This window comes from Rhinolophus hipposideros (genome assembly GCF_964194185.1).
Source record: "Rhinolophus hipposideros genome assembly, chromosome: 26".
Lineage (NCBI taxonomy): Eukaryota > Metazoa > Chordata > Mammalia > Chiroptera > Rhinolophidae > Rhinolophus > Rhinolophus hipposideros.
In genome coordinates this window covers 1,096,129-1,120,780 of record NC_138072.1, presented here as the reverse complement: position 1 = coordinate 1,120,780, position 24,652 = coordinate 1,096,129, and the positions used below count along the sequence as shown (strand labels likewise).

At 61.3% G+C, this 24,652-nt stretch overlaps 1 protein-coding gene across 1 annotated transcript; it reads left to right on the top strand.

Moving 5' to 3' along the window:
- Positions 1-2,467: 2,467 nt before the first annotated feature.
- IGFN1 (immunoglobulin like and fibronectin type III domain containing 1) lies at positions 2,468-24,179 on the top strand (the record flags this gene model as incomplete). Its single annotated transcript, XM_081039175.1, has 24 exons — positions 2,468-2,474; positions 2,905-3,024; positions 4,169-4,308; positions 4,934-5,033; positions 5,523-5,567; positions 5,832-5,874; positions 6,421-6,601; positions 7,530-7,643; positions 8,365-8,533; positions 9,577-9,849; positions 10,565-11,218; positions 11,984-12,575; positions 13,338-14,455; positions 14,897-15,021; positions 15,749-15,890; positions 16,204-16,503; positions 16,921-17,220; positions 17,653-17,826; positions 18,508-18,636; positions 19,685-19,987; positions 20,827-20,909; positions 22,224-22,419; positions 23,078-23,377; positions 23,706-24,179. 24 exons carry the CDS (start codon positions 2,468-2,470, stop codon positions 24,107-24,109), a joined length of 6,012 nt encoding a protein of 2,003 aa, XP_080895301.1. The 3' UTR covers positions 24,110-24,179.
- Between the last annotated feature and the right edge of the window lie 473 nt (positions 24,180-24,652).

The window sequence follows — 24,652 nt, the reverse complement described above, 5'->3', positions numbered from 1 at the left end:
ATCAGCTTAGCTGAAAAGCTAAGGCTTCGGAGGATGAGAACACCCCCGCTGAGAGGGGTCATCTAAATGAGGCAGCAGAGAACAAACGCAACGAAGCCAGTCTGGTGAGCAGCTTAAAGCTTTGCAAGACCAAGCGTTGAAGGAGCTGTGTCCCTGAGCCCTTCCATCTCTGATCTCCCGCAGGCTAGGGCATTAGCCCTGGGGGGGCCTGCCCTGCCAACCCCGGGCAGGAGGAGGAGGAGGGAGGCGGGGCGAGTGGGAGGGGCAGAGGAGCCCAGAGGCTGCAGTGACCTACATCTGCCCCAGCACTGCCTGTCCACGGGCAGTCCCTGCAGAGCCCCTGCAGCGTGCAGCAGCTGGAAACGAGGAGGAGGGGGCAGCAGGAGGCCGGAGGCCGTCTGTGCGCCCAGGTAAGTGGGCACCGTACACCTGTCTGCTCAGCGGGGCAGAGGCAGGGCACAGATGGACGGCTCTCTAACTTTTCCACTCAAGTAGGAGAAGGCAGAGGGCATGAGAATAGCGGGGAAATCCCCTGGCGGCCATTCACACCCTGGGGTCACCCCTCTGGACAGGGCAGAGGGTTTCAGTGACCCTGTCTGGGTGCACGTGTCCTGGCCCTGGCTTTCTCGGCACTGTTTGGCTGACAGCGTGGACAAAACGATGGCCCGGCTACAGGGCTGACTAGCTGTCCAGAATCAGGGCCTCAGGGCTGCCCTGGGTCCGTCCGATTCATAACACCATCATGCAGGTGCGAGAAACCCCACGTGCCTCTTTCGGCCTCAGCTCCTCCCAGCTGAGGAGCTGGAGGCGGCAGGAACCCGGGTCTGTGGGGTGAAGCTGCCGCTGGGGGCAGGGGGTGCTGGAGGGAGAGCAGGGGCCACGGCCCTGGGTCCAGCGCGGAAGTCTTGTTGGGCTGGAGTGAGGACACAGCTGCTGTTTGGCAGAATTGGGCTCTTCTCAGAATGAAGCATGGAGAGGATTCATTTCCTCCCCACCCCCAGCTGAGGCCACCTCCCTCCTGTCTCCAACCAAGCAGATCTCTTGTCCATTCGTCATTGACCTTGCACCCAATCTGGCTTCTTTCTGGAAGAACAGAGGTCCAGAGGGTGAGATGGCTTACCTTTGGGCCCCTAAGTCCCCGTGGGGGCTCTGCGTCTCTCTCCCTTCTCAGCTGGGACCTGTAGGCAGGAAGCTGGAGGAGAGGACCGTGTTAGTGTTACCTCTCCATGTGTGACAAACAGCCACGTAAGGGACTGAGCTGGTGGTGATGAGGACACATAATGAAGATGACAATGTAGGGTGTTGTGCTGAATTTCTCCAGGGTGGGGTCGTGGACGGGTCCCAGGCGGCGGTGCTGGGGCGTGGGTGTGACGGGCCCCTTTGCCAGCTTGGCGGCTGTCCCCCCGGCCTCCCTCGTGACTGTTGGGTCGCGGCAGTGACCGCTGCAGAACGCCTCTGGTGTGCCATGGCATTCCAACAGGCTGGGGGGCAGTGGCTGGGCTGGAAGGGACGCTGTGGGCCAGAAATGCCAGTGGGTGGGCACTTGTGAAATGGAAGGTGTCATGTGTGGAGGAATGCGCTCTGTCACGTGTGGGTCCACTCTGAGAACAGGGCTCTTGGGGCAGGAAACGGAGTCTCCAAAATGGAATGCCACAGCCACGGGCCAATCACACCGGAGGTGGGCCCCTGGAGAATCCTGCCAAGACGTCCCCTCCCACGGCTCCCACCCCAGCCCAGAGCCAGCCCCTCCCTCCCCTGGGGGGGGTACTCCCCTTGGCCACCCTGAGAGGGAACTGGAGGGATCGCGGTGTGGTTAGAAGAGGCTGGAGGGCCCTTGCTTACCTGACATCATACCTCACGGGCCTCAGAGTGGGCGCAGATGGATTTTTGAGGATCGCACCATCCAGAGCGGACAAGAGCTCGTGAGCAGCCAAGTGGGGGACTCCCCCCCGCAGACCCAGTGATCCAAGGGGTCCAGACTGGCTGAGCACGGGAGGCAGAGGGCTGCTGGGCCCCTGGAAAACCCGAGTTCGTCTCTGGGAAATTCACGTCCAAAGTCAAGGGGGCCAGGCTGCCGGAGCCGAACGAGTCCTGGATACCGGGAGCTGGACCTCCTGAGGTGGGGGAGGCTGCGTCTCACCCTCTGAGTGGTCATCGGGCCTGGGGTCCCACCAGGAGGCCGGGCCACCCGCACAGTGTGTAGGCTCAGCCCCACGGTTTCCTTTACCCGGAAAGGCACCACTGGGCAGCATCCCACCCCTCCCGAGGTCTGGGCAATTGGTTTTGCTGGGCCCCGGGGTTCGACGAGCACGGGGGCAGCCACTCCATCGGCTCCCCCCCGGACACCGGCCGATACACTGATGCTGTGGGAAGGATGGGTTAGCCCAGCCGACCTCCTAGAGGCAGTTCTGTCCTCTGTTCCCAGGAGATCACTCGCCATCCCCAGGAGCCAACGAGGAGCCAGACCATGGCAGGTGAGACGGCTGCCTGCCCCCCTCCCGGGGCCCCTCCCTGGGTGGGGGGGTACTCAGAGACCTTCAGACCGCTCCTGCCTGCTTCTTCCAGTGTCCGCTTTGGGTTTTGATTTATTTTCCCGAATAAAGGGTGCAGAGCTCCCTGCATGGCCCTGCTTCCTGAGAAGGACCCTTTCCCACTCTCCCTTGTCCAGCTTTTCCCCAGGGACACTCCCAGGGTCTCCCCAAGGCGACCCCCGCCCCCTCCCAGGGGCTCCATGCACGCTGCTGGAGGACCAACCCAGCCACCACCAGAAAATTCAGAAGCACCCTCACCAGCAGGGGAGCGAGGGGGCTTTGTGCCTGGGGTCTGTGGGTCAGCGCTCCACTGTGTCCAGGGCCACCCATGAGAGAGGGGCAGGGCCCACGTGCCTTTCTCCCACCTCCTCAGGGAAGCTGAAGAAGTCTTCCATGCATGGGGTCACCATCCGGCAGCTGGTGGACGAGATACCCGAAGGCTGCAGCACGCCAGACTTTGAGCAAAAGCCGGTCACCTTGGCACTGCAGGAAGGTGAGGCTGGGCTGGGGGACGGAGACGAGCCTGCGCCCCACCTCCCGCATGCACCGCGGGGGCTGGGGTCCTCCCCGGCCTGCCTGTCGGCCTGGATCCCGAGAAGAGGGAAGGGACCTGAGGAGCAGGGTGGGTCAAGGGAGTGAACGCATGCTGTGGGGGCCTGGTGCAAGGCCTCTGGGAACAAGGAAGGGGCCATGCTACACTGGGGACAGGGAGAGGTTGTGACGTTTCCCAGCGGCCCTCCCTTCCCTCCCCCTGCCTCCAAGCGGCTCCTGCAGGGGCCACTGTTCCAACTGAGTGAACCTGGGCTCTTCCCAGCCCTTGCCTCCAGACCCCCTTGTGGAAGGCCACACAAGAAAAGACCCCAGGAGAGTGGTGGGGACACAGGCTGCGGGGGGAAGGGCTGCATACTGCTGTGTTTTCCCCAACACAGGTTCCTGCACTAAATTTCTCTTTATAACCTTCTGTATACGTAAACCACGGTACATTATTTTCCTAAATCTGACTGCAAATCCTCACTGGACAAAGTCATAAGAAACTGCCTCATCATGGAGAAGGACCCTCGGGTGTTTATACTGTTCTCTGTTGACATATTCCAGGAGGAGCTGCAGAGTCCTTGAGAGGACCAGCTCCCAGGCCTCTGTGCCAAGCCCGGAGCTTGGGGTCTTTCTGAGGCTGGAGCCCTGTTGTCTCAGAGCCAATTCCTTTAAGGTGCCAAAGGGTCATTCCTTTCCAAGGTTGTCATTCCCGCCCATTGAGTGACACGGAACCCACAAAAACTCACCCCCTTCCCAGTCCTGGGAGAGCCCTTCAGATCCCTCATGCCACCTACTTGCAAAGACACGCCCCTCCCTCCTAAGCCCTGCTTTCTCCGTGGACAGTCCAGCCGCATGCCTCCCTGAAGACCCCAGCTCCTGCCATACAAAACCAGGCGGGGACGGCCTCTGGGTGCCTGGAAACTGCTGCTCTCCACCTGGCACCATCAGAGTCCTCAAGGCCGGGGACTGCAGCCTGCCATCCTTCCTGAATGAGCGGTCGAGATACCTGGAGCACTGAGAAAAACATTAATTAACAGCTGTATCAAGTGTACTGTCACTCTGTCCCCCAGCTGGTCAACCTCCCCCTGCTCTTCCTGCCACAGGAAGAAATGCCATCTTCCGGGCTGTGGTCTGCGGGGAGCCCAAGCCCGAGGTGTACTGGCAGAGCAGCAAGGGCGACCTCAGCAACTCCAGCAAGTACCAGATCTCCTCCGCCCCGGGCAGCAGGGAGCACGTGCTCCAGGTGAGGACGCTAGCACCTCCTGGGGCGCCCCTGCGTCTGCCTGTCCCATGAAGGGCTTATCAGTGGCCTCCAGTCCCCAGAGGAGTAAGAGGGGTCGAGGACCCAGCTCCATCCTGTGGTTCCAGGTGGCCTGAGCCAGGTGTGGACCTGGCAGGCTCCCCGGCCCCTCTGTGGACGTTGGTCACCGCGAGAAATATGTGTAGCTACCAATCATGGAAACCCTACTATGTGCTGGACCCTGGGCTAACCACACGGCACAGAGGATGTCATTGAACCCTGACCACTCACGACGTTGTGGGTGAATTGTCCTCATGTTCTAAGTAAAGCCACTGAGGTTCAGAGAAGTTCGGTAAACCGCCAAGGTTCCACGGCCCTAAGTCCTGGCAGAGGCCGAGGTGCCCGGGTCCAGATGCCGCACACGCTGAACGACCAGCTCCCCTTGCCTCTGATGGCACAGCTGGTGTTGCCCCCGGGTGGTCCAGGGTTTGTTTGGCCTCTGTCTTTCCTGAGGAGCATGGCGAGCTCCCTGAGGACGAGGACGTGTGTCTGTCCCCAGCACATAGCCGTGTGTGGTGACAGAGGAGGGAAGTGTTAGCCCGTGCCCCGGCCCTTGGCCTCTCTGCAGATCAACAAGATTATGGGCGAGGACACGGACCAGTACCGCTGCCGGGTGGTGAACGTGTACGGGGAGGCCATGTGCTCAGCCCGGCTCACGGTCATCGAAGGTGGGCTTGCCCCTGCCCCTCATCCGTGCTCAGGGTGTGGGGGGCCTGAGAGGAGTCGGGGGCCTCGCATGGTGGGCGAGCCGGGGAGCAGCTAGCAGGACGTAGGTGAGTGGCGGCAGGACCAGCCCACAGCTGTCGGGCACGTCGGGCCACACGGGACACAAACCATGGCAGCTCTCGGGTGAGCGAAAGAGCAGCTGCCCCTTCAGCTGTGCTTCAGTTTGTGGTCGCCCGTGGGTGCCACCTCCCTAGCCCCTGTAGACTCGTGAGTGGCCCCCCACCCCGTGTGGGGTGATAAGCAGGTGGGTCCCACCTCGGGGCGTATTAACGCTCGTGATGGACAGACCCTCTGCCTGGGGCATCCCTGCTGCTGGGGGGCGGGGCGGGGGCGGCGGGGCCCTGGCGCCGTCTTTCTCAGGAAGACCGTCGTGAGTCTGGCTTCTCTCCCTGCACGTCCACATTAACGCCCTCTTGTCCCCAATGGTCCAGTTGGCTTTCGGAAAAGTCGGAAGAGGCACAAGGAACCCCAGGAGGGTAGGTGGAAGGGGCGACAGAGACCGCCATGGGGCCTGTAGGGGTGGGCTACTCCTTGCCTGCTGCTCTCCACTTGGCCGGTCCCCCACGGACACCTCACGGGTCCTCACCAGTCCACGGGAGACCCCCTTTCAAAAGCTCGGTTGTCACCGCGGACCACAGGGCCCCCCTTCAGTCCCCACCGCACTTCCTATAAGAAAGCCCTGCCTTGACTCCTTGGGATGCCCCCCTGGGGTTGGGGCCTCATGCCTGTTCCTTTTGCAGACCTCAGGCAGCAGCTGGCCGAGTTCCGGAAGATGCTGAAGAGGTGGGTGTGGCCAGTCGTGGGGATGGGAGGCGCAGGTACCGTCCCCTGCGGCTTCCATCAGCAAGCTGGGCTCAGCTCTCACCTCCACCTCCACCTCCACGCAGGACGCGGGCAGGGCTAGACTGAGGCAGCCGGTGGGCGGGAAGACGGGATCTGGACGCGGCTACGCCACCTTTAGGCCCCACATCCTTGCGTTATCACCTCTCCTCCTGGAGCCTGATTTGCTCCTCAGTGAAATGGGGCGCTCCGCTGGAACAGTAGTTTAAAAAAAGTGTTGTTAAAGCAACAGAACAATTCCCCTAAAAGACGTCTTGCCCAGAAATGCACAGTACAGGTTGTTAGGAGCAGACTCTCTCGGGAAGCTGGTGCTGTAGCGTGAGGGCCGCCCCTGCCCATCTCTGGGTCCTCCTGTCCCGACAGGGGTCAGTCCCACACCCCCGGCTGTCTGTCCCTTTCCTCTCTGGAGAGGAGAGCTCCCCATGTGCCCCCGGGGTCCCAGCTCCTGGGGCTCCCTGGCCTCTGACCTGCAAGCTTGCTGTTCCCCAGGGCGCAGCCTTCCGCCTCTGAGAAGACAAAGGTGGATCGGGAACAGGTGTGGCAGCTGCTGATGACAGCGGACCGGAAGGACTACGAGAGGCTGTGCCTGAAGTACGGCATCATGGACTTCCGGGGCATGCTGCGCAAGCTGCAGGAGATGCGCAGGGAGCGGGAGGACAAGATGGCTCAGGTACCCGCCGCCCCGCCGCCCCGCGCCCGCCCCGCCAGGCACCTCGCGGCCCACTGCAGCTGGGTTTGCAGAAACCAAGCCTGCTGGGGGGCCCGCCCGCATCCAGCCCCCCAGCGTTTGTGCGTCTGGCCAGGGACCCAGGCTTCCAAGTGGGTCCTGGCTGTGAAAGCCGCTTCTGCTCCTCAGTCCAGGGCTTGGGGAAAGCTCGGCCCGCGTCGTGGTCTCCTCCTTGTAAGACGAGTGTTACAGCGTGTCTACCTCGTAGGGTTCCTGCGCGGGCGGTGAGAGAATGTACTTAGAGCACTCAGCCGAGTACGGGACACATAGCAAGGGCTTCCTGGCAGCTGCCGTCATCATCACTGCCACTGTCACCATCACCACTGCTGTCATCACAGACTGTGGGGACCTATCTTATTTCCAAAGGCTTCAGGGAAGGGAAGCTCACAGTTCCCACTGGCATTTTCATTCCAGCGTCTTATAAACGGCAGAAAGTTCTTTCCTGTGTCAAACCTAACTAGAGTCTAAGTCTGATTTGGGAAATTCAAAACACTTCTTTTCATCATCCTGAAAATGCTGTGTTATCAAACCTCCCGTCTAGGGCCTCAGTCATGTCTCCTTCAAACCTTCTCATCTGCTTTAGCACAAGGCTTTGCACACAGTAGGTGCTCGGCTCATTTGGATTGGACGGAATAAGTGATGAACAGAAATTCCTACTGTGTCCTCAGAGCCCCTGGACACCTGGGGTTCACTCTCGCTCCCCTTCCCGACCTGATAGCTCAACTTGGAGAATTTCCTTCCTCACGGGGCTTAAGTCTCCCACTTGGGAAATGCGTTTTCCACTGGGATATTGGGGGGCCGGGGTCTGAGGGGTTGGAGTGCCCTGAGCAGCGAGCTCAGAGAGCTCCCCTGGTGGGTTTGTCTTTCCTAGTACCTCAACTCCGTATCCAACTGGAAACACATCACAATCACCAAGGAGGGAATTGCAACATTTGAACTGGAGCTGGATCTTAAGGATTCTGAGACCAAGATATACCTGTATAAGGTGAGCCTGGAGGGGCCGCTGAGGGGGAAGGGCTCTGGCAGGGCTGCTGCATGTCCTTGTGACAGGAATTGGGGGGACCCTGCCGTGTCCCCCAGCCCCACCCTGGCACTCCTAAACCAACATCCTCCTCTCTCTGCCCCCGCGTTCTAGTTCTTCCTAGCATATTCTATTATTTATTTACCACGTGTATTATTTGTCGGCCTCCCCCATACCATCTGAGCTCCCTGGGGCAGAAGTCCTTGCTCTTTTAATGCCCTGTTGTGTTCCAGTATCTAAAACCCTCAGCAAATAGCAACTCTGTGGGGTTCAGCTGAGGGGGGCGTGTGTGAGTGGATCCCTGGGTTCTGCAGAGCCGGGAGGACACCCAAGAGTCCTCTGGCATTGTCATGAATGGACGCCCCAGTGCCTGGCACTGTCTCCTGTCCCCGCTAACCTTGCAGGGCTGTGGGGGTGGTAGCTCTGCCCAGTGTCAGCTGCCTGCTGGGTAGTGTCAGGTGCCTCCTGCACCACACTGGCCAGTAATTTACTCCTGGGTCTGAAGCGAGGACATTCCTAGAGCATTTGTTTCCCTCCAAACCTGCTCTGCACCCCGCCCGGCCCTCCCCTTTGTGGTCCTGGAAGGGGTCAGTGGGAGAGAACTGCTGAGGGCAGCCGGAGTGGGGCTGTGACAGGAGGTGCTGGGGCCCTGCCGAGGCCCTGAGCCCTTCTTTTCTGGCCTCAGGATGGCGAGATGGTTCGCTACGGCTTCGACAGCCAGAGCAAGCGCCACGTGCGCCGGCTGGGGAAACACTACCAGTTCCAGATCCAGGATCTGTGGCCCGAGGACGCTGGCATCTACCAGGTCAGGGTGGAGGACGCGGAAATCTTCTCCACAGAACTGGAGGCCAGCGGTGAGCAAGTCGGAGTGGGCGGGCCCGCGGGGGGTGGCCACGTCAGTGCCACAGCTGGGGGTGCATGCGTGTGAGGAGACCGAGGGGAGAGGGGCACACACCCAGAGGGGGAAATGACAATGATCCCTTTTCCGGAAGTCTCGCTCCATGCTCTGTGCTCTCCTGGTGCTGAGCTGGGCTCTTCTGCGTTTCGGCCCCACACGTACACAGTACACGCCACGCCCCAGCTATCAGCTTCCGATCAGGTACAAACTGAGTTCACAGCCCCCAGAATCCCGCTCCTTTTTCATCTGCCACCCTTCTGCCCATCCTCATCTCCCAGCACTGCTTAGCAAGACTCCCCTGCGTTGGGCACACCTGTGCCCCATTCAGACCTGTGCCTCCCATGCCCCTCCCCACCTGGGAACTGTCCCGTCCACACGAGTAGAGTAGCTGCATACACACCACCTCCTGGACCCCTGACAACCCCAGGAGCCCCTGGAAAGGAGAGGCAGAGGTATCATAAAGTATGTGGCTGAGCAGGATTGAGGAAGAAGGAAGGGGTGGGACCTCCAGCATGCCTGGTGGGGTTTGGAAAAGCCTGGAGACGACGAGGGTGGGGGATGAGCAGGGGCTTTGGAGCCTGCAGACCTGGGTGTGAATGCTGGCAGGGCCACCTCTGAGCTGGGGAAGACTGGGGCACGTCATTTAACTCTAGAAGCCTCCATTTCCTTACTTGTCCAATGGACATAGTCACGCCGGCCTCGGAGATGGCTGTGAGGATAAGGCACTTGGCATGAAGCTGTCCTTCACATACCCACTTTGCCCCCAGACATAACTTTTGGATGCAGAATTACAGAATTCTAGAGCTAAAAATAGTCTTCCCATTCATATCCTAATTATAACCCCTCGTTTTCTGGGGGGTAAGAGGTGACCCGTCCAAGGTGACACAGGGGTTTGTGACGTAGCTGTCTGAACTGGGGTTTCTGAACAACCAGCCTCGCCGCATCGGCTCACACTGTGTACATGGCCAGTCTGAAGGTCCGTTCCTACTTCCCCGACAGCCATCCCCCCCCGAGTGGTCGTGCCACTGGCCGAGGTCCATTGTGAAGAGCAGAGTGACGCCATGTTTCAGTGCGTCCTCTCCAGCGCCTGTCCCAAAGCTGCCTGGAGTTTCCAGCACCGCTCACTCCAGCCAGGCGACAAGTACGAAATGTCGGTGTCCCCTGACGGGCTGACCCACCAGCTGCTGGTGAGGGGGGCCCGGCTCTCAGACATGGGCGCCTACTCCCTGAGTACTGGGCTCTATACCTCCAGCGCCTGGCTGGTGGTTGAAGGTACGTGGGTCATACCTGTCCCTCCCTGTCCCCGGAGACTTGACCTCAGGCCCAGGAGGGCGTGAGGAAGACCAGGGCAGGGGCTCCCTTTGGCCAGTCGCTTGCTTTGGATGGAACTGTCACCCTCGGAGGAGGAGGGGAGCTCCTTCCGTCTGTCTTGACCCCCTGCCGTGCGGCTTCCCAGCCAGCTCAGTGCTGCCCAGTGGCGTCTGCTCCACTGGGCCTCTGGGAGTTCTCTGGGGCACAGACCCAAGCTGGCCCTGGGGGCTGGTCCAGGGCTTGGCACAGAGGCCCGGGCTCTGTGGGTGAGAGGCCCCTGGGTCGGGCCAAAGAACGCCCTGAGCCACCGCACCCTCTGCTTTGGGGTTCAGGGTGAGCCCAGCAGGCAGTAAGGCGGGCTTTTAGAAGCCACGTAGCTGCTCGTGGCAGTTTGATAAGCAGGTGACTTTGGGCTCCCGTATTTTCTCCAGAGGTCCTCAGGAACTGCACAGCGGGGCGCAGTGGGCTGAGGGCTCAGAGCTGAGGAAGTGCCCAGTGATGGCGTTTATCGGTCACATCCTGGCGCACCCTGGCTTCCTTCTCAGATGGTCAGCTTGGGTCTCTATGGGGGAAACAGGGTCAGGCAAAGCAGTGGCCGTCGGACAGGTAACAATCGACCTGATTTAGTGGGTCTTTTCTCCTGTCTCTCTGTGGGCACGCTGACCTCTCACCAAAGATGGGAAGGACAAAAGTCTTCTGACCACAAGTGCTGACCTCCAAGTTCAGCTGCAAGGAGCCCAGACCTCAGACGCAGAAGGATCCAGGAGCACCAGCAGCGAGGGGGGGCAGCTCAGAGGGCAGGGCCCCCCAGGGAGCTCCCACCAGGGGGCTGGGCTGTCTCCTGGGCTCCAGCTCACAGCTGGCCCAGACACACGTGGCCTGGGCGGGCATAACTACTCCTTGATGGTGGATGAGGGAGCAGCTGACTCAGCCTGGGGCCCTGGGCAGGCCAGAAAGGGCCTTCTGGAAGCAGAGGGGCGCACCGCCACTCCTCCTGGGGAAAGTCAGCTCCACAGCGAGGGAGGCTGGGACGGGAGCTTCCTGGGGAGGCCCCATCCACAGGGAGAGGGCCCGGGGTCAGGGTTGGGCCTGATGGAAGGTCATCAGCCAGACGGCAGGGACAGTCATGGGGACAGACTTGGTGGGGCAGCAGGGTCCAGGGAGCCTTGGGCTGGAGGACATGGGAGCAGTGAGGAAGGACAGGAACAACTCCGGGGGGCCCAGTCGGGAACTGGGACAGAAACAAGGGCCCTGCAGGGGTCCCAGTCTGGTCCTATGGGGTCTTGGTCAGAAGGGGAGGCAATGGAGATTTTGCAGGGGGAGAGCCTAGGTGAGGTAGGGGGAGGGGATGGTCTGAGCAGGGACAGGGGGAGGGGAGCAGCCGGGGCAGTGTGGGGTGCTGGCCCTGGCCTGGGGGAGGCTGGAGACAGCAGTGCTGCAGGAGGTCCTGGCACCCTGGGGGCTCCTGGCGGAAGAGGAAGGGGCTCTGAGTCCTGGGGCTCTCAGGGAGGTACCAGTGAGCATGGGGAAGCAGGGGGCCACGGTGGGTCAGGGCAGTCTCCAGGACAGGCATCTGCAGGCAAGGCCCTCCAGGAAACCCCAGGATCTGATGGCAGAAAATTCCTTCTGGGGTGCGGCAGTCCTGAGGCCCAAACTAAGGGTTCATGGCAGGAGGCAGATGGGCAGGGCCCAGGGGGGCTTGTGGGTGGGGGAAGGGGCTCCAAAGCCAGTGCTGGAGGACCAGGGGGTGCTGGGGACTGGGACAGGGGTCCTTGGGGACCCCAGGGAAAGGAGGGCCAGCAGACAGGAGTCGCCTTGGGCGAGGCAGGAGATGGCTGTGGAACCCCCGAGGGTTCCCAAAGGTGGACAGCAGGTCAGAGGGGAGCAGGGGTGGCTGGCAGAGGAGAGGCTGAGAGAAGCCACGGGCTAATGGGGTCTCCAGGCCAGAGTGCTCAGGGGTCTGGGGGGACACTGGGAGGCACGGATGGAGCAAGTGGTCCAGGGGCCATGGGGTCAGAACCAGATTTCCGGAATGGGACATGGAGCAGCAGGGGCGGGGGACCCAGAGGTGAAATGGGCTCTGAGGCTGGTTTAGGTGGCCTGGGGGGAGTGGGGTCCAGCTGTGGCGATGGCCTAAAGAATTTTAGGGGACTCGGGCCTGAAAACGGGGCTGGTTATGGTGATGGCTCAGGGGCGCCAGGAGAAATAGGGTCTGCTCGCGGTGCTGGCTACAGGGCTGCCTCCGGTGCGCCTGGGGGAGCAGAGGCTGAGCAGGGCGCTGGTCAGGGGCCTGGGGCACTATGGTCTGGAAGCCAAGACGGGCACGGTCCTGCGGGAAGGGAGTCCGGCAGACTTACTGGGCTCCAGGACGGCCCAGGAGGCCCTGGCGGCGCGCACCTGGGTGAAACCAGCACGTGTCCAGGGCCCGGGGTTGCCCCCACAGGCCGTGGGGAGGCTGGCCCTGGGGGAAAGCATAGTTCTGATGGGGCCCTAGGGAGTCTGGGGACAGTGGGGGCAGAACCAGGCAACTCTGGAAGAACAAGGCCTCTGGGGGCAGTGGGCAAAGTGAGCAGTGGGGATGGAACCCGTGCCCCGGGAGCTGGAGCCGGTCGTGGGGACGACACCAGGCGCCCCGAGGCACAGGCTCTGCACACAGAGGCCGGTTCCAAGAGCCAGCGACCTTCTGGGTCTGGCAATGGGCTGGGTCATGGGGAAGGATCAGGAACTCTGGGGCCTCAGCACAGTGGAGGCAGAACAGCTTATGGAGGAGGGGGTCTTGGGCCTGGGGGGTCAGGGCCAGGGAGCGAGGGGGGCTTTAGAGATGGTGCGGGGGGCCTGGGAGGAATGGGGTCAGAGGCCAAGGCAGGTCACAGGGATGGGATTGGGTCAGCCGATGAGGCAGTTTATGGGAAGGATTTGGGGGCTCCTGAGGGAATGGGGTCAGGGAGCAAAGCAGGTGATAGTGATGGTTTAGGGGGTTCTGGGAAAGCCATGTCAGGGGCCGAGGCAGGTCATAGGGGAGGCTCGGGAAGGTCTGGGGGAACAGGGCCAGAGAGTGAGAAGGGCTGCAGAGATGGTTCAGAGCGGTTTGGAGTAGCAGGCTCACTGGCTGGGACAGGACATGAGGGTAGACCCAGAGGCCGAGAAACCATGGGACACGGGTCAGGAGATGGGACAGCATCAGAGGGGTCTTACGGAGGCACAAGCCCCCAGGATGGTCCAGAGAGGAGCAGGGGAATGGGGCTGGTGGATGGGGCCGGTCCTGGGGTGGGTTCTGGAGTGACTGGTATGGGTGCTGTAGATGGGCGGGGCTCCGAGAATAGCCATGGGGGCTCTGCAACCTCAGGGACCCCTGGGGATTTGGGGGCTATTGGATCAAAGGGAAAAGCAGGTGTCAGAGAGTGGCAAGATGGCCCTGGGACCTCACGGTCTCCTGGGGCTTCCAGTAGGGAGGGTGGGTGTGCAGACCAAGGAGGTGTGCAGGCTTCTGGCTCTCTTGATGGTCAGGGGGCAGTGGAGAATGACACCTGGGCAGAGACAGCTGCTCTGGCATCGAGACGTGAAGGGGACTTGTGGAAAGCAGCCCCAGCGACAGCAGACAGGGGTGGAGCTGCTGGCCAGGCAGAACTGGCGTCTCGGGGGGCAGAGGACTTACAGCCAGGAGGCAAGGGGTTGGCAGTGGCACGTGGGAGCCCGGCAGGCACAGGCCAGGCTCTGGACGGCATCCAGACGCCCCAGGAAAGGGGCAGATCCGCGTCAGAGTCTGCCGAGGGGCGAGCGGTAAGCCGCGCTCGGGCGCCAGGCTGGGAAGACCAAGGGCTTGGCCAACGCAGCACGGGAACTGGGGGGCAGCTCCCAGGCTCCAGGGTGTCCAGTTCTCTGCATGGGAAAGACGCCACTTCCAGTGGGAGCCAGGAAGGGCCAGAGGGCCGCAGGGCCCAGGAGGGGGCTGCAGGCCAAGAAGCGGCTGGTGGGAGGCAAGGCCCAAGGTCCCTGGACAGCCAGGGTTCAGGTCCTAGAAAGGGCAGTTCTGCTGGCCCAGGGGACTCAGATGGAGCCTGGAATGGCCGAGAAGGTGCTTTTCGCAGGAGAGACTCTGGAGACAGATCCGGGGATATCTGGGGCCCGGGGTCTCAGCTGGGCAGAAGACAGAGGGGAGAAAAAGACACACTGGAGGAGGAGGGGTTCCCGAACGACAGGGCCCGAAGTCCAGGGTCCCTGAAGGAACATGAGGGACAGGGAGCAGAAGAGTCTGGCCGGTCAGGCAGGAGGCCTGCACCACTCAGGAGCAGGACCCAAACACAGTCAGAGGCCGAGGCTGGAGCCACAGAGAGGGGGGTAGCAGGTGAGGCCAGAGGTAGGAGGCAGCTGCCTACGGAAGAAGACAGAGGGTACCCTGGGGAGACTCTGCACGAAGACCGGAGCCGCAAGCCCCAGAGTCACCTTGGCGGCAGGAGAGCTGGCGCAGAAAGCAGGTTGGACGTCTGTGGCCAGGAGAGGAACTCCACCCAGAGCCCCCGATCCAGGCGCAAGCCTGACACTGGGGCTTTCTCTGAGGAGGCCCGAGGTAGGTTTTCTCAGTTGCGCTGGCTCCACACTGGGTGCTTGGGTCGTTCCCCGTTTTGCTTTCAGCCCCAGGCGTTTGTTCCTGCCGGTGCCTCCTGTTTTGGGGGGCCTCCTCCTACTCCCAGAAGCAGCCTCTTCCTCCTATGCAGGCGGTATCCAGACTGTGGGGCTCAGGGGTGTCCTGGGCGTCTGTCTGGACACCCTACGTCCAAAGCACAGAAACGTGGGTCACCCAGCTTCCCATCTCTGACTTAGATGCCCTTCATCCACCTGCGCCCACGTCTCCTGCACTCGCCATAGGGACCTTCCTGTGCCAGCACTGGCTAAGCCCAGCTGGCAGGACGTGCGAGCCGGCCAGGGTGCAGGGCAGCCCATGGTCTGGGAGGCGGGGCTGCGGGGGGCCCTGGCTGACTGACCCCAGCATCTTTCTGTGTCTCTTCAGCCCCCCTAGGCCACTTCTCCCAGGGCCTGGCTGACACGGAAGCACAACTGGGAGAGACTGCCGTGCTCTCCTGTACCCTCACCAGGGACATGGGACCTGGTTCCTGGTTTAAGGATGGAGTCAAGGTACTGTCCCCTCCCTTTACCAACATGTTTGGGGAAGGAGAAGAGAGGAGAGGAAAGGAGGGGAGAGGAGAGGAGAGGAGAGGAGAGGAGAGGAGAGGAGAGGAGAGGAGAGGAGAGGAGAGGAGAGGAGAGGAGGTGAAAGGAGGGGAGAGGGCAGGGTTTTCATTCTTATTTTCCTCATGCATCTACCCTGGGAGTTTAAATAACCAAGAACTCGGTGTGTTTACGATACACTGGACTTTGAACTGATATCTGCCCTGTTTACCCCATCCCCACACTTCTCAGTCTCCTGCCGCTGCCCCAAATGCCTTCTCAGCCCAACACCTGTTGAATTCTCAGGTCCTTTAAGGCCAATACAAAGGCCATCTTCTCAGCCCACGCAGGGGAATCTCTCAGCCCTGGGATGGCCATCTGTCCTCCAACAGGAAAGCACGTCACAGTGCTTCAGAGCGGGGGCCTGGCGCCAGCGAGACCTGGCTTCCCGTGCACTTACGTGACCTCTGGTTCCATGTATGGACTGGGCTAACTGCACGTGCTGCCGTAGGCAGTGGTGGCCATTCAGTGAGGGACATAGCAGACAGCGTCAGCGCATGCCTGGCACGTGCTAAGTGTTTCATTCTCACCCGTTACCGTGATTCCTGCTACTGCGTTAGTGAGGGGCCCTGCAGAGCTGGGCCGGGAGGAGCCTGGGCTGGGCTGACGGGCTCCGCTCTGACGCTGCCTCCAGCTCAGCGCCCAGGATGGACTCGTCTTCGAGCAGGATGGTCCGGTGCACAGACTCATTATTGAGGACGTGCAGGGGACCCAGGCCGGGAAGTACAGCTTTGCAGTCGGCAGCCAGAAGACCGAGGCCACGCTGACCGTCCAAGGTGAGCCCAGGCTGCCCTTCCCGCCAGGCGACCTGCAAATTCCAGGACGTGGGGCTGGTATGCAGCCAGGCTGTGACCTCATGCTGTCTGAGAAGACGATTTTAAAATTCCTTGTCAGAAGTCCTTGGAGAGACCCCTGGGCCGCGGTCCCTGTTGCTGCAGCTGAGGCCACCGTCCTGTCTCCCGGCTGTTAGTCCTGGGGGGGGGGGCTGGCGTCCTGGCTCTGAGCCCAGACCCCCCCGGGTCCTTCTGTCCCCACGCCTGGGCGCCGGTGCCCTGCCCTCTTTGACTCCCTTGTGTTGCCTGTGTCTAGATCCGCCTGTCATCGCTCCGGATGTGACAGACAGACTGAAGGAGCCTCTGACGGTCAAGGCTGGGAAGCCGCTGACCGTGAAGATCCCCTTCCAGAGTCGCCTCCCTGTCCAGGCCACCTGGAGGAAGGACGGGGTCCCGGTGGAGGGCAGCGGCAGTGGGGGCGCCCAGGTGGCCCTGGGCGACGGCTTCACCCGGCTGTGCGTCCCCAGCACCCGAAGGAAGGATGGCGGCCAGTACAGCGTGACGCTGAGAAGCGAGGGGGGCTCTGTGCAGGCCACGCTCACCCTGCAAGTCATAGGTGTCCGCCCAGGCTCCCCGGCCAAGGCCCGAGCATGCAAACCTGCTCCTTCCTGTCCTCCCCCCAGACTGGGAGGGGACATGCAGTTCCAAAGAGGAAAGGGCAGGGAGGGGGCCCTGGGATAGTTGCTGGTGGGAAGGCGGCCCCAGCCTGGAACGGGCCGGCATGGCGAGGCTGGAGGGCTGAGGAGGTGCCCACACCGGCCACCGAGTGGGGGACTGGCTCCGGCCAGCGCTGTCCATGTCACCTCCCTGGGGGTGTGCGTGTGTCCCGGGACAGACATCTCTGGGTCCTGCCCGAGTCTCTCTGGGTGTTGCAACCATGGCAGGCTTCTCCGCTGATGGGGGAGGTCCAGCTCCGCTGCCTTGCAGCGGCTCTGAAGCCCCTTCTCTTTCTGCTCCTCTTGGGGTCTCCCAGACAAGCCCCAGCCCCCACAGGGCCCCCTGGAGGTGCAGGACTGCCATGGGGCTGGTGTCTGCCTCCGCTGGCGGCCCCCGCGGGATGACGGAGGCCGGGCCGTGGAGCGCTACGTGGTGGAGAGGAGGCAGGCCAGCAGGAGCACGTGGCTGAAGGTGGGAGAGGCCCCTGCAGACAGCACCTCCTTCACCGACGCCCAGGTGGAGCAGGGCAAGAAGTACGCCTTCCGCGTGCGGGCCGTGTCCTCGGAGGGGGCCGGGGAGGCCCTGGAGTCTGCGGAGGTGCTGGTGGCTCCTGAGGGTGAGAGGACAGTTTGGGGTGGGGTGGAGAACGTCCTGGGGTCCCCGCTGTGCCCCCGAGGGCACCATGGAGAGGCCTCAGCACAGTATCACTTAGGGTGTGGGAACAAGGTCTTTGGGGTCTTCCCCCCACTGTGGCTCTGCAGGCAGGGGGATGGACACGCAGAGACCACTCTCAGACCGACCGTGCTGGGCCGGCGTTGTCCTCCACCAGGGGGGCCCTCCGTCTGGAGCCCCCACCAGGGCCCAGGGCTGGCGGGACTCCTGGGCCACAGTGCTTCCCCGTTCCCGTCATTCCATGAGCGGCGGGAGCAGTGTCTCCAGCCGTCCCCAGAAGGGACAGAGTGCGGCCCACCCCCGACGCCTCCCAGGACCTCTCTGAGCTGGCAGCTCTCCTCGGCCTCTGGCTGACCGGCAACTGGTCTGCCCGCAGCGCTGCCCGGGCCCCCTTCCTCCCCAGCAATCCTGTCGGCCTCCAGCCGGGGCATCACTCTGACGTGGACGGCCCCTCGGGGCCGCAGCCGCGTCCACATCCTGGGCTACCTGATTGAGAAGCGCAAGAAGGGGAGTAATAGCTGGACGGCAGTGACCGACGAGCCCGTGCCTGGTGAGCGCCTGACTGCGTGTTCCACGTTGTCCTGGCACCCCAGCTCTGGGGTCCTGTGTCACCATCATGCCACATGGGCCTGGCAGAGTGGCTCTCACCTGGGTGGCTGTGCTCCTGGGAACACAGGGTCATGTCTGGCAATTGGGTTGTTATAACTGAAGTGGCGGAGGGTGGGGAGTGGCTTCTGGTGAGAAGAGGCCAGACGTGCCGCTAAACACGATGCACAGACACCCCCTCCCGCCCCCACCTCCCCAACAAACAATTGTCTGTCTGACATGTCCACAGTGCCGGGGCAGAAAGCCTGGTCCAGGGGGCATCTCAGGATGGAAGCCGGGCCTGGAGCTGTTCTCCCTGCCCCTCCGTCTGCCCTTGACCTCTGGCAGCTGTCTTTTGTCAAGATCTTAGCTTCCTCATCCATAAAACGGAGTTTAGGGCACTTGCCCACGACCACCCAGCAAGCGGGTGCAGAACCAGCCAGGATGTGGGGGCCCTGACTTCCTGAGATGTGCTGTCCCCACCTAGAAGGGAGCTGAGTCACGCCTCCTGGCTGGGTGTGGGGGAGGGCTATGTTAGGGCCCCAGGCTGGGTCGTCTCTTTTCCAGAACGGATGCGCCAAGCCATCTGTGTCCCCTGGTCACCTGGTCCTGTCACAGGGGGACTAATGGCGTGGGCTTTCCACAGAGCGGAAGTGGACGGTTGTGGACTTGCGGCACGACTGTCAGTATGAGTTCCGGGTCACGGCCGTGGCCCCTGCTGGCCCTGGGGAGCCAGGACCCCCGTCGGATGCCGTGTTTGCTCGGGACCCCATGAGTAAGTGGACACCAACCCGGGGTGGTGGCAAGCAGGGGATGGCTCTGGAGCCAGTGGGACAGGACAGGGGGCACAGGTCAGGGACAGTCCCGAAGGGGTCGGCCAGGCGGACTGCAAGGTAAAGGTCAAAGTCCTCTGAGATGAGGCGTATCTTAGGGGCCGGCGGTGGCTAAGTCCTCAAACGGAGCTCCAACAGACCCAAGGACCAGGCAACGGGGATTAGAAGAGCCCCGCCCCAGGTCACTTCATGCACTTGTCAGCCTCTGGGCAGGTCAGTCCCCAGGCGGGCCCACCTGTCCCCGAGTGAGGGAGTTTTGTCCCTGCAGGCGGTGGGGGAACCCCATGCAGTGAGTGTTTGCTCATCACCTGTTGGGCAGCCAGCACTGTGCCAGGACGAGGTAGATACACCCCGGCCTCTGCTGTTGAGACACTTCCGGTCTAGAATAGCATTTCCTTGCTGTGGTCTCAGAAAGAGCAGAGTACCGAGGTGTGACAGAAATTGTGAGAGTGACGGTGACTGCAAGGCCTGTGGCCAAAGGAGCTTGAGGTGCAGCCTGTGACATCCCAAGTCCCACGGAAAGAACACCTGTCCTGCTTTGTTTGACCCAGATTTCCCAAAGCTGAGCAGAGAATGCCTTTTCCACAAAACTCCGAGGCATGCAGCCTGGAAACGCTGCTCTGGGCACCTCCATGAAAGAGTCCTGCCCGGGGCTCAGAGCTCACAATAAAAAGCACAGAATTCTAGTCTTCAGGGCCTTGGAGCCTAAGAAATCGTCCCCTGAAACTCCAGATCTCGGGAATCTCGGGAAGATAGTTAGGGGGAGGGGCTGGTGGAATGAGCTGGGAGGCTCCCTGAGAGGTGAGCTGGGATCTGTGGTCACGCCTGCGGCAGGAGTGGGACGGAGTAAGGGTTTGGCTCTAGGTAGGTGACCAGGAAGGTCTGGAGGCAGGACCCCAGCCTCCCACAGGAACATGAATCATCCCCAGTGAGGGGCCTCCCTCAGGAGAGGGCGGTGCCACTCCTGACATTGCCATGGTGCCCGGCCAGGGCGCCCCGGGCCTGTGAGGGACCTCGAGGTCACGGACACGTCACACACCAGCATCACCCTGCGCTGGGCCCCGCCGGACACAGAGGATGGGGACGAAGCGCAGGGATACGTGGTGGAGCTGTGCAGCTCAGACAGTCTGCAGTGGAGCCCGTGCCACATGGGCACCGTGTCCGCCACCACCTACACCGCCAAGGGGCTTCGGCCCCGACAGGGCTACTTTGTGCGGGTGACAGCAGTTAACGACGGGGGCCGCAGCCAGCCCACTGCCCTGGACATGTTAGTGGAAGCCATGCCCGTTTCTGGTGAGTGCCACCTCCCTGCCCCCCCTCTCCTGAGAGGGGCCTCTGGGCGGCACCTCTGATCTCGCTGAGCCCTCAGTTTCATCAAGTGACACTTACTGGGCACCTGCTATGTGCCAGGCAGGCCCTTTCAGAAATGTTTTCTCATTACAACTCATAAAAATCCTGCAAGGTTAATATTTGTATCCCCAGTTTACAAACAAGGAGACTGAGGTGAAAGGGACATTGCCCTGGGTCACACCACTAGCTGTGGCCGGTCAGGATGACACCAGTGACCCCACGTGAGCTGCACGCTCAGCGAGGAGGACGCCGGCCTCCTGTTATGGACAGGTGGACTGTCCTCCCTGGGCTCTAATGTGGACGCAGCTGACCCGTCTTCAGCCCAAGACACGGGGCCATCCCAACAGCCCCTCGTTGTCACTGGACAGTAAGGGGACATGTCCAGGGAAAAGCATGTTGCACCTGAGTCCAGAATCCCTGGACCTCATCCTGGCTCTCCCCCATCCCTGTGGTCTCAGGCCTGTCACTTCCTGTCTCAGACCAGGGGCCAGCTCACCTGCAAAAGGAAGTGCTGGGTAACTTTTCAGCGTCCTTTCTGTTCAGGCCGAGCCCTGTCCGACAGCTTTCCTCTCTCAGCCCCCATCCCTCACCCGCTAGCACCCCCCCACCAGCTCCTGCGCCCCCCAAGCCCTCCTCCCAGCTCCCCTGAAGTCCCTTCAGAGCCACCTGGCCAGTTAGGGCTCAGAGTCAGTGAGATCCGCCCGCCTTTCCCCACCTGCTCGGGGACCAGGGGCTGGGGCCCAACTGCAAAGGGAGGTGACAAGCTGTCTTGTGTGTCCCAGTCTCTCCCAGGTTCCTCATGGATTCAAAGGACTCGCTGATGGTCAGAGTTGGGGACACCATTCGCGTGCCTGTCTCGTTTGAGGTGAGTGTATCTAATGGATGTGGAGAAGGGCAGAGCAGCCAAGGGAGCCAGGCTCAGCCCTCTGGTTCTTGTCTCATGCTGCTCCCGCTGGACCCTAGTCAGTGACCGGAGCTTATGCTGGACATCAGGCCGGAGTGAGGAAGGAGGGAAGAGGGCCTTCCTTGAAGGTCCAGCGCTCAGGCCGCCGGGCAGCCATTCTGCTCCGGCCTGCACGGCCCTCTGGTGGGAGCTCCCGGTACTGCACCTCCAAACCAGGGCTCCCACTTTGTCTGGAATTGAGGGGCCTGCAGTGTGGGTCACCCCCTTTGACTTCAGAATGCATTAATACTTTGTGCAAGCACATGACCTGCACGTGACTCAGGATGACCCTCAGCCAACACCACCTCTCTCCTAGTATTGCGGTACAGGGTAGTGGGTAGAAAGAAGCTCACACCGGGTTCCAATTTCGGCCTCATTGTTTAACTTTGGACAAATCTCTCAACCTCTCTGTGTACCAACTTCCTCACCTGTCAGATGGGGACCATGATAGTAACTTACCTCAAAGGATTGTTCTGAGGATTCGAGGAACTCGTACATTGAAAGCACATAAACAGTGCCAGCGCACGGCTAGCCCCCCCACATGCACTGCCCGTTGTCATAGAAACCGTCACTGTCACCATCGCCATCTGTGGGAAGCACACCGGTGGCAGAATGACACCCAAACCCAGGCCTTAGTCCAAATCGCCTGTTCTGAATGAACTATGGGATTGTAACAGTGACACGATGGCAGAAATGGGTGACACAGGCCGAGTGTCTGCGGTGCTTTGCTCCCCATTGCTGCACTTTCCTTGTATTATTAACTTCTGGGTCCTCAGAACGTCCCTGTGGGTCAGTCACTGGTACCACCCCATTCGACTGATGCCAGAGGACCCCGTGCTGAGGGCCTCCCGGGGTGCTGGTGGCGTGGCCATCCCGTCCTGCACAGGGTCAGCACTGCATGGGCCAGGCGACCATACGCCCCTCCTGGACAGCTGCTGGGCCCAGTCCTGGGCATGAAGTGGTTAGCGTTCACCTCTGCATGAGCCCCTCATTCCCATCTCATCCCCACACCCCTGCCATGTGTGTCCTGCTCTAATTATGTTTTCCTGCAGAATAAAATCCACGTGTCTGCGAGGGTGTGGCATTGAGGACACCTGGCGTTTTTGCCCACCCCCATTCCTACTTGCATCCCCATCCCAGCCAGCACTCCCCCCAGAGCCTGTCTTTGCCCCTCAGGGGCCACTATTGTGGCTTCCACAGATCATCCCACCTCACTTTTCCTTCCTTGCTCCTCAGGCTGCCCCCATGCCGGAGGTGACCTGGCTGAAGGACGGCCTGCCCTTGCCTAAGAGAAATGTGACCTCCAGCAAGGACGGCCTCACCCAGCTCCTGGTTCCTGCGGCCAGCCTCTCAGACAGTGGTTTCTACACCGTGGTGCTCAGGGGCCTGCAGGGGGAGGAGGCCACCTACTCCTTCCACCTCAGGGTGGCAGGTAAAGCTGTGGATGCTGGCTTGGCCACTCACCAAGGTGTGGGGCTTCCGTGTGGCCTGCTCCCAGGTCTTGGCTTTTCTACCAGGCCTGAGGATGCAGGTGACCACACCCCAACCCTCGTAGGTGCTGCAGAGAGAACGGAGGAGAGGCCAAGGGGGTCTGGGGACTCTCTTCTGCCTCAGGAGCTCAGGGACAGTTAAGCCACAGCCCCTTAGCAGACCTCCGTTAGTCTTCACTTCGAGTCAGTGAGCAAAGACGGTCACCCCATAACCTCACTCAGAGCTGTGGGGAGAGCTATCTGGTCCCTGTGGAGGTGAAGGGTGCCCCCCCACAATGCATCCTGCACACCCACCCACCCGGGAGGTGACTCGGGACACAGAAGATGAACCATTGACAAAGGGCTTTGGAAGGTGGCCGTGAAAGCCCCCCATGTGTTCCCATCCCGGGTCATTTTACATAGAAACCAAAGTGAGGTTCCCACCCCCAGAGAGAACTGTGGACCCTGGAATCTCTCTCTGGCTCCAGCTTCCTGCACAGCAAGACTGTCCCCTAGAAGATGTGGGGACTCAGGGAGAGCCACGCAGGAGCCCGTGGGTGTTGTCAGGCGCTCTGCTGGGTCGCCCCCCAAACTCGGCTCCCTCTGGCCTCTCTCCCGCAGACTACCCGCAGTCCCCCGGGCCCATCAGCCTGCAGGAGAACGTGCCTGGGACAGTGACGGCCGAGTGGGAGCCGTCTCCGGACGAGGCCCGGGGCATTCCTCTGCACTACACGGTACTGACACGCTCCTCCAGCCACGGCTCCTGGCGCGAGGTGGCCGACCGTGTCCACACCAACCGCTTCACCCTGCTGGGCATCGTCCCCGGCCACGAGTATCACTTCCGCGTGGTGGCCAAGAACGCGCTGGGGGCCAGTATGCCCTCGGACACCAGCCAGCCCTGGTGCGTCCCACGGCAGCGAGGTGAGCTCGGTGAACCCCAGGATGGCAGGGCACACGGGGTGCTGGGCTACCTGGCTGAGGGTGCCAGAACACGTCTCCATGAATAGATGGACCCAGGGTCTAATGTGTGTTCCAATTTGTCCACAGTGAATGTGTGTTAGCTTATAGTTAAAAAAAAAAAATCCCCAGAGTATTTATAGAAAAAGATGACAAAGTGAGTGAAGTCTAAGGGCCCGAATGTGCAGGAAGGCCCAGGAAGTGCCGCATCCCACCAGGTCTTTCTGCCGGTGGTGGCCCTGCCCACCTGTCACCTTCTGACCCTCCTGTCTCGTGCCGGCTTTCACCACAGATGGGCTCACGGTGAAAACTCCCAGCTACCGGGAGCCCAACCTGAGCCAGAAGCCCTGGTTCCTGGTGGGCCTCCGGCCCCACATGCTGCCACCCGGCTGTGAGTGCTGCATGAGCTGTGCTGTGCGTGGCTGGCCCCAGCCCCACGTCACCTGGTTCAAGGACGACCAGAGCCTGACAGGAAACCCCAGGGTGTACAGCACGGACACGATGGGCGTGTGCTCCCTGGTCATCCCCAGCGTCTCCCCCAAGGACAGCGGCCAGTACAAGGCAGTGGCTGAGAACACGCTGGGCCAGGCTGTCAGCACGACCACCCTCCTTGTCACAGGTAAAGGCGCCGCCCTGGCCACATGCCTGCCTCCAGGCCTGTCAGCTCTAGAGAGATCGGGCCTGGGTAGGACGTAGGGCTCTCTGCGCAGCTGCCCGTGGACTCTGCCCTTGAACCTGGACTTCACTGGTCATCCTGGGCCCGGCACATCCCATCTGAAAGTGCAGTATTTGGACCAGACCAGTGAAGGGCAACCCGTGGCATAAGGGTCTCCGTGCCACTCACCTCAGCTTCCCAGGCTGCTTTGCAACACGTTTCCACAGGCAACAGAGAGGCTTCTTCTATGTTGTACCTTCGTAAATATGCCCAGATTTGGACACTCAGTGCCCTAAAGCCATGCCAGTTCTCTCAGTGGTGACCTTGTCCTATGTAAAGCAAATAATATCTGTTCATAAGAGAACATTTTTCCCCAATAGGATTTTAAATAAATAAATAACCAAATAAATAAATAACCCCTAACATTTTTAATTATTCAGAATTGAACTTTGTTCAGACAAACAGCCTTTCGGGCCTGGCCCAGGACCCTGGTTCTGTCTGTGGCGCCTGTCCCAGGCGCTCAGGGAGCCTCTCAGAGACCCATCTTGTGTGGGCGCCTGGTGTCTGGGTGGCCTGGGGAAGGC